Source organism: Oppia nitens, unplaced genomic scaffold (assembly GCF_028296485.1).
Source record: "Oppia nitens isolate AA-2021 unplaced genomic scaffold, nextdenovo-longstitch-racon4-pilon3 scaffold6_pilon_pilon_pilon, whole genome shotgun sequence".
NCBI lineage: Eukaryota > Metazoa > Arthropoda > Arachnida > Sarcoptiformes > Oppiidae > Oppia > Oppia nitens.
Window position 1 is genome coordinate 6,457,886 of NW_026533250.1, and position 9,615 is coordinate 6,467,500.

Here is a 9,615-nt window from a genome sequence, read left to right on the forward strand (position 1 = left end):
AAAAATTATTAGAAACAATAACAATGATAATAACATATTCATTACTAACTGATCTCTATTTGTCTATATATATGTGTGTATATATWTGTGTATATATATATATGTGTATATATATATATGTGTATATATATGTGTATATATATGTGTATATATATGTGTATATATATGTGTATATATATGTGTATATATATGTATATATATATGTGTATATATATGTATATATATATGTGTATATATATGTGTATATATATGTGTATATATATGTGTGTATGTGTATCTATGTATATATATATATATATATATATGTATATGTATATATGTATATATGTATATATATATGTATATATATGTGAATATATTTTCGTGTGTATAAATGTATATATATATTTGTGTGTGTGTGTGTATATATATATATACATGTATATATGTATGTGTATGTATGCATGTGTATACATGTGTGTGTGTGTGTATGTCATATGTGTGTGTATGTGACTTATTTAACATTTATCATTATCAAATTTATTATTTTAAACAATTAAAACAATATAGTATTTTTCCGTTACTTAAAATTACCAAGCAAAAATTATAAAATTTATTTTAAAAATATATTTAATGATAAGTAGTTAATAATAATAATATATTTAAACAAACAATACATTTAATTTCGTCACTAATTTCAATGCAATAAAAATCAGTTGCCAACTGTCCTCTCAAACATAATTGTAACTACTATTCAAAAAGCTCATGTAGTCATGAATTAATATAATTATTAGTTTTATTAAAATTAAATTATTATTAAAATTAGATTTTTAATAATTATAATAATAATGAATTCATTACTAATTGATTTTTTATGGTTTCAAAACGATTATCAATATTTATTAACAATACTATTATTAGCTATAGTTGTTGTAATCATAGTTGTCTATTGGTATACAACCCGTAATCATGATTACTGGCATCGGTTAGGTCTGACCGGTCCCCGACCGCTGCCCATTGTCGGCACAATAGCCTATATGACACGTACGCCCCGACGGGAACTGGCAATCAAATGGCAACAAAAATACGGTAAAATCTATGGGTATGTATCTATGAGTATAGATTGTTGATAATATATAATTATCACTAACATTACCCTCACCCCCACCCCACCCCCATTATACTCACCCCCACTAAATATTATCTATAGTGTTAGCAGTATAAGTAGTCAAACTTAGGCCAATTATTATTATTATTATTATATGACCATGGACCATCAATAAATAATATTCAACTATAATTATTATCCAAGCAACTAAAACTAAATAAACATTTTTTTTAAAAATGTAATTTAATGTATAAAATATAATTTATTTTATTATTTTAACACAAAAAAAATTTTTTCCAACTAATTTAAATACATAATCATTAGTTTCATTAGTGATTATATCCCCCGAAATAAAAAAAATCAATGGAAATATACTAATAATAATAATAATAATAATAATAATTACTATTAAAAAAAACTAATAATAAATAAATGTGTAGTAATTAAACTCATAAAAAAATTTATATATTTAATATATAAATTTTGATACTTATTTTTTTTGATACTTATTAAAGATTAATATATTTTAGTTGATTTTATAATAAAACAATATTAATATATTTATGATATAAATATATACTTGTATTAATTTTTCTTAATTAATTTATTATTATAATTATATTATTACTTTTTTACACTATTTTTAATTAAGTAATTAATTAATTAATTAATTGATTGATTAGTTGTTTCGATGGTAACGAACCGGTACTGGTTGTCGCCTAACCCGAACTAATCAAAGATATTCTGGTCAAAGATTTCAATATATTTGTCGACCGATTCGGTAAACTCGGTAATCATCCGATACTTAGCCATCATGTGATGCACGCCGTCGGCGACAACTGGCGTCGACTGCGATCGTTGATTACGCCATCGTTTTCGTTGGCCAAACTCAAGCAACTAATCTATCCCAGAGTTCGGCAATCGTTGGCCGATCTATGCCGTGCATTGGATGTCTACGCCATTGATGGCCACCGACAGCGGCAGCGGCCACCAGTGGACATGAGCTGTATGTTCGGTAACTATACGTTTGACGCAATCGTACGGTCGGCGTTCACAATGTCTATCATCGACCGATACGACCGATTGGTTAATCCGATTCTAGTGAATGCTATGAAATTTTTCCGTACAAATCGTTGGCCATTTGTTTCGCTGAAAATTATGCCCAATTGGTTCAATCGGCTATTGAATCTGAAATACTTGACCGACGACCAGACCAACCAGTTTTTCTTCAAACTAATCCAACAGATTATTGACGATCGGCTCCACCGCCGCCAACAGCAGCGGCCAAAAGCGGTCAACAATCCGAAGAAATCGTACGACGACTTAATGGATATGCTATTGAGTAACGCCAGACCAGAGTCGCCGACGACGACAATGACCGACAAATTGGATGACAAACAGCCAAACCATACAACAAATTACTTGTCAGACAATGAACTGATGGGCCAGACGTGGGTTTTCTTCAACATCGGTCACGAAGTTGCGGCCGCTGTCCTGTCGATAGCCTGCTATCAATTGGCCAAAAATCCCGCTATTCAACAGAAACTGTACGATGAAGTTATGTTGTTATCATCGGCTACTGTTGAGGCCAACAATGAGGACAGTCATAATGACAACATCATAGACTACGACCAGTTACCGAAACTTCGGTATTTGGATGCTATAGTATCGGAAACACTTCTGCTGTATCCGCCAGTTGTCCAATTGTTTCGTATGGCCGCCGAAGACTACCCGCTGGGCGATACGGGTATTGTACTGAAAAAAGGCCAAAAAGTGGAAATACCTGTCTATGCTATACACGTCAACCCTGAATACTATGACCGACCCATGGAGTTCATACCCGATCGGTTTCTACCGCCCGAAACTACTGGTGGTCATAAACCAATCCAACCGTACACTTATCTGCCGTTCAGTGCCGGTCCCCGACAGTGTATTGGCCAACGTTTTGCACTAATGGAAATCAAACTATGTTTGGCTGAGTTAGTCAAACGCTATCGATTCAGGTGTTGTCCGCAAACTGTTGACCTAACTGTCCAATCGCTACAAACACATGTACTAAGTATACCAACAAATGTCTATTTGGATATTGAATTGCGAGATAACAACAAAATTAATTAATTAATTAATTAATAATATTTTTAACTAATTTTTAAAAAAAAAATATATAGACTATATAAAAACATAGTTTATATATATATATATATATTTAATTTAGATATAAATTATTAGTTTTTGTTTTATTATAGTTTATTTTTATTCAACTATTTATTTTTTAATTTCTATAATTATATTGATTTATTTTGAACTAAATTTTGTTTAAAAAAAAAAAAAAATTAAATGACTAACTGACTGACTGATAATAAATAATTTGTTTTAATATGATTTTATATTTATTTATTTATAAATATTATTTTTTTTTTGTTTTTGTTTATTATAATTAATGTTTATGATTTTTATTGTAATGTTTAAAAATAGTATATTAAAATAAATATTAAAAAAAATCGGCGCTAAATTATGCTTAAAATAAACAATATTATTGAAACATCTTATAAAAATAAAATTAAAAAAAAATATGAATAATTAAAGACAAAATTAAAGCAAAATTTATAAATTATAAAAGTTTTTAAAAATAAAAAATATTAAATTATTAGAAACGATAATTTTAAATATTAAAAAAAACTTAATTTTTGACTTTAAAAATGTTTTTTTGTTTACCACATTACAAAATATTCAAATTTAAATCAAATAAGAATTTTAAAAATAATTTTTTTTTTATAAATTTAAGGTCATTTTATTAAAAAATTTTTTAAAAAAAATTAGTTTATTTTTTTCAACATAGTCAATACCCTGTAAGTTAAAATAAGCATATAATTTTTATTTTAATTGTAATATTTGATGAATTTTTCTTAAAAACACATTAAAAATTTTATTTTTTTTTGGTAATATTAGTCATTACTTATAATAAGCATTTTTTAATAAAATTGATTTTTCGTCAATTGTTTTATTTTTTAAATTTTTTTAAAAATAATAAAAAAGTTCTCAAACAAAACTAGATTATATTAGAAAAATATGCTCTAATGTTATATATATTTATATATATATAAGAAAATAAAAATTATATTTTAATATATGGTATATACTGTATATTAATAAAGTGTGAAAATGTAAGTAATTTTTTTTTAAAAATAAAATTAAAAATCTATTTTCGGTAGTTTTTTTTCATGTCTGGGCACTCAAATGAGTGCAAATATTGTCCACATTTTTGTTATAATTTAAAGAGAAAACAAAAATTTGTAATTAAAAAATTAAAAATAAAAAATATCATTTACAAAAAAAAAATATTATCTACTAATATTTTAGTCGAATATTATTTTTAGCTAAATTATAAAATAAAACTTTTAATGTTTTAAGTTTATTTTTGTTGTTAGTATTTAATTAATTAATTTTGTTTTGTTTTTTTGTTTGATTGATTGATTGAATCTCTCAGTTGAACATCTAGGACAACACGTAAGGGTACTGTTATAACATAAGTGTGTTGAAAATGTATGGTTGGATCAGTTTGCTGGCAACACTGGAATCGATAGCGTTTGACTAACTGAGCCAAACATAGCTTGATTTCCATTAGTGCAAAACGTTGGCCAAAACACTGCCGGGAACCGGCACTAAACGGTAGGTAAGTGTACGGTTGGATTGGTTGGTAACCAGTTTCGGGTAGAAACCGATCGGGTATGAACTCCATGGGCCGGTCATAGTATTCCGGGTTGACGTGTACAGCATAGACAGGTATTTCCAGTTTCTGGCCTTTTTTAATGATAATACCCGTATCGCCAAGCGGGTAGTCGCGGCCAGCTATACGATATAATTGATGAACCGGTGAATACAGTCGTAGTGTTTCCGCGACGATTGCATCCAAATACGGAAGTTTCGCTAAGATATCGTAGTCGATGTCATCGTTATTATTACCGTCAGACCCGTCGGTGTTTTTGTTGTTGTTGGCCGAAGCCGTAGCCGCCATAACTTCATCGTACAGTTTCTGTTGAATCGCGGGATTTTTGGCCAACTGATAGGTGGCCATCGTTAGGACAGCGGCCGGTACTTCGTGGGCAATGTTAAAGAATACCCACGACTGGCCAATCAGTTCGTTTTCGGTCAGATATTTTGGTCGCTGTTGTTGTTGCGGCTGTTGTGTCGCCGTTGCCGTCGACGATGACGACGACGACTCTTGTCTTGTGCTAATCAATAGCAGATCCATGAAATCGTCGTACGATTTCTTCATATCATTAGTATTATTGGCTGATCTCTGCCGATGATCATCAATGATACGACCGATTAGATCAAAGAAAAACTGGTTGGTCTGGTCGTCGGTCAAGTATTTCAAATTCAATACCTGTCGCAACCAATTGGGCATAATTTTCAGTCCAATTATTGCCCAGAGATCTGTACGAAAAAATTTCTTTGCCATCACTAGAATCTGATTGTCTGACCATTGATCGTATCGGCGAATGATTTTCAGACTGAACGCCGTCCGGACTATTGAATCCAATGTATAGTTGCAAAACACTGTTTTCATGTCTACCGATGGCCGCTGATGACCATTAGAGCTATCTGGGACAGTGTAGACATCCAATGCCGAACATAGATCGGCCAAACATTGCCGAACCCGAGGATAGATCAGTGCCTTGAGTTTGGCCGATGAAAATCCTGGCGTAACTATCGATCGGATTCGGCGCCAGTCGTTACCGACGGCGTGAAACAAATGTCGGCTAAGTATCGGATGATCGCCGACTATATCTCGGTCGACAAATACATCGAAATCTTTGACCAGAATATCTTTGATTAGTTCGGGATCGGCGACAACCAGTACCGGTTCGTTACCATAGAAACAACTAATCAATCAATCAATTAATTAATTAAAAATAGTTTTATAAATAAATTCCCAATAAGTTCCCTAAATATTCCCAATAACTTCCCGATAACTTTCCAATAACTTCCCAATAACTTCCCAATAACTTCCCAATAACTTCCCGATAACTTTCCAATAACTTCCCAATAACTTCCCAATAACTTCCCAAAAACTTCCCAAAAACTTCCCAATAACTTCTCAATAACTTCCCAATAACTTCCCAATAACTTTCCAATAACTTCCCAATAACTTCCCAATAACTTCCAAATAACTTCCCAATAACTTCCCAATAACTTCCCAATAACTTCCCAATAACTTCCCAATAACTTCCAAATAACTTCCCAATAACTTCCCAATAACTTCCCARTAACTTCCCAATAACTTCCCAATAACTTCCCAATAACTTCCCAATAACTTCCCAATAACTTCCCAATAAATTTCTAAGGCGTTGGTAGTATTAGTTATAATTATATATCATAACAATTTATACTTAAATACAAACCCATAGAGTTTACCATATTTTTGTTGCCATTTAACTACCAGTTCCTGTAGTGGCGTACGTGTCATATAGGCTATTGTGCCGACAAATGGCAGCGGTCGGGGACCGGTTAGGCCTAACCGTTGCCAGTAATCATGATTACGGGTTGCGTACCGATAGATAGCTATGATTACTACTGCTACTACTACTACTAAAACAATAGCTAATAATAATAGTACTAACAATTGATAATCGATAGCAAACCAACAAAAATCAATTAGTGATGAATACATTTATACAGTTATATCTGAATAATAATAATAATAATAATAATTAAATTAATACTAATATAATTACTAATAATAGCATTTAATAGCATTTTATAATGTTATTTAATAAATTACTTACATATTCGCATATATATATATATATATATATAAACTAATTTTTAACTAAAAATTAAAAAAAATTAAAATATTTACTTAGAAATTATTAGTTTCCAAAAAATAAATAAATTTTTATTATGGATATTTTTTAAAAATCAACTGTCTCAGTTTACGCTAAACAAAATCAATATGAGATACGATCACAAATACATTGATATATATATACATAAATACATAATACACAATATATATATATAAAAAATAAATTACACTTAAAATTGCAACTAATACTTAAACTTAAACTGTATACTGTGTTATAGGCTATCATTTTTTTTTGTGAATAATATTACTTATCATTTAAAAAATTATTTACTTTAAGCTTTATTAATTTTTGATTTTTTTTTAAATGATAATTAATACCGGTATTAGTAAAAATGATAATTGATTTTTATTATTTGAATTTTGAAATAATATTTTTTATTAGTTTTAAAAAACTTCTAAATCATTTTGATTATTATTATTAATTAATAAAATTTTAATTTATCATAATATTTACCTCTCTCTCTCTCTCTCTCTCGTATTGGTTAGAAAATTATTATTTAAAAAAAAACAATACCTGTATTATCGCAAAATTATTATTAACTATAATAATCATATTTGATAAAATAAAAAAATTAATTAAAAAATAATTATAAAAAAATTATATATATATATACTAAAGAGTATAAAACTTTATAAGTATTTTAGTTTTTAGTCTAATAATTTACAGATCAGTTTTTTTTTTTAAATAAATAATAATAATTAATATATATATATATAATCATAGATTATACTGTACTGTATAGTACAAACTATTATAGGCTAATTATTTATACAGTATAAGCTCAATAATAATAATAATAATAATAAAATGTCATCAAAAGCAACGTGTATATTATTATTATTCAATGTTGCTTATCGTTAAATAAATTTTAAAATAATTTTATAATTTTTGCTTGGTAAGTTAGAGTTATTTGCTAAGTGATGGAAAAAACAATATTGTTTTAATCTATAAAATAATAAATCGGATGATCATAAATATTAAATAAGTCAAACATACACATACACATACACATACACATACACATACACATACACATACACATACACATACACATACACATACACATACACATACACATACACATACACATACACATACACATACACATACACATACACATACACATACACATACACATACACATACACATACACATACACATACACATACACATACACATACACATACACATACACATACACATACACATACACATACACACATACACATACACATACACATACACATACACATACACATACACATACACATACACATACACATACACATACACATACACATACACATACACATACACATACACATACACATACACATACACATACACATACACATACACATACACATACACATACACATACACATACACATACACATACACATACACATACACAATAAAGACTCAATTATTAATTGTTATTTTATATATTTATTTTAAATCCAATCATAAAATTTTAATTTTTAATGTTTAATACATGTTTTTAAATGTTTTAAACAATTATTTAAAAGTATTAGTATTATTAATATTTATAATTAATAAAATTATAATACTTTTAGAATTATTTTTGAATAAAAAAACATAATTTTTCTATTTTCTAAAAAAAACTATTTCTTATAGTAATAAAAAACTAATAAAACATTTATATTAAAAAAAAATTAATAAAAATTTTCAAAATGTTTTTAAAACAATGTCATAATTTCTTCACGTTTAGGTCCAACGCTAACCCATTTAACTGTAAAATTAAATTTAATCAGAAAAATAAATAAAATTTTAATTAAAAAAATTATGGTAATCCTAAAAAAATACAACAATAATAATAATAATAATAATAAATACCGGGAACGCCAACTAATTTTTCAATGGTCCGCACATACTGTTGGGCATTGTCCGGCAAATCGGCAAACTTGCGTACACTACCAGTGCTTGTTAGCCAACCATCCAGTGTTATATACTGGACCTCAACTCTGGCCAAATCCGATGAATTAGCTTTTAATTCAAAAATAAAATAAAAATAATAAAAATAATAAAACAGTTTTTTTAAGTTAAACATTTGTTTGTTTGTTTTTTAGGAAAAAATAATTATTAATACTAAAATTTGTGGTCAAAACTATAATTACCGGGCATTGAATGTGTATATTGTTTGCCATCTAATTGATAACTGATCCCAATCTTGATCACCGGTATTGCGTCCAAAACGTCTAACTTAGTTATCCCTAGACTTTATTTATTGAATTTGTTTTGTTGTTGTTGTTGTTTGATTCAAACAAACAAACAATCAATTAATCAAAATCAAACAATTATATATATATTATGTAAATTAAATATTTGATAAAATTAAAATAATAATAATAATAATAATAATAGTAGTAGTAGTAGGAGTAGTAGTAGTAATAGTAGGAGTAGTAGTAGTAATAGTAGTAGTAGTAGTAGTAATAGTAGGAGTAGTAGTAGTAATAGTAGTAATAGTAGTAGTAGTAGTAATAGTAGGAGTAGTAGTAGTAATAGTAGTAGTAGTAGTAGTAATAGTAGGAGTTGTAGTAGTAATAGTAGGAGTAGTAGTAGTAATAGTAGGAGTAGTAGTAGTAATAGTAGTAGTAGTAGTAGTAATAGTAGGAGTAGTAGTAGTAATAGTAGGA

General features: G+C 28.1%; 2 protein-coding genes and 1 pseudogene across 2 annotated transcripts in view; 1 reads left to right on the top strand and 2 right to left on the bottom strand.

Annotated features, from left to right (window-relative positions):
* The first annotated feature begins 893 nt into the window (after positions 1 to 893).
* Positions 894 to 3,205, top strand: LOC128962835 (cytochrome P450 3A21-like; annotated as a pseudogene).
* A 1,302-nt stretch (positions 3,206 to 4,507) lies between these two features.
* LOC128962644 (cytochrome P450 3A21-like) lies at positions 4,508 to 6,761 on the bottom strand. Its single transcript, XM_054309039.1, has 2 exons — positions 6,493 to 6,761; positions 4,508 to 5,973 (listed from the first exon to the last, which is right to left on the bottom strand). The coding sequence occupies exons 1-2, from the start codon at positions 6,759 to 6,761 to the stop codon at positions 4,527 to 4,529; spliced, it is 1,716 nt and encodes a 571-aa protein (XP_054165014.1). The 3' UTR covers positions 4,508 to 4,526.
* Positions 6,762 to 8,658: 1,897 nt separating this feature from the next.
* Positions 8,659 to 9,615, bottom strand: part of LOC128962836 (adenylosuccinate synthetase-like) — a 6,566-nt gene continuing 5,609 nt past the window's right edge. Inside the window, exons 8-10 of the mRNA XM_054309237.1 lie at positions 9,097 to 9,197; positions 8,816 to 8,965; positions 8,659 to 8,711 (exon numbers count right to left, since the gene is read on the bottom strand). Of these exons, the coding sequence (XP_054165212.1) occupies positions 8,659 to 8,711; positions 8,816 to 8,965; positions 9,097 to 9,197 (304 nt within the window). The remainder of the gene's footprint in view (positions 8,712 to 8,815; positions 8,966 to 9,096; positions 9,198 to 9,615) is intronic.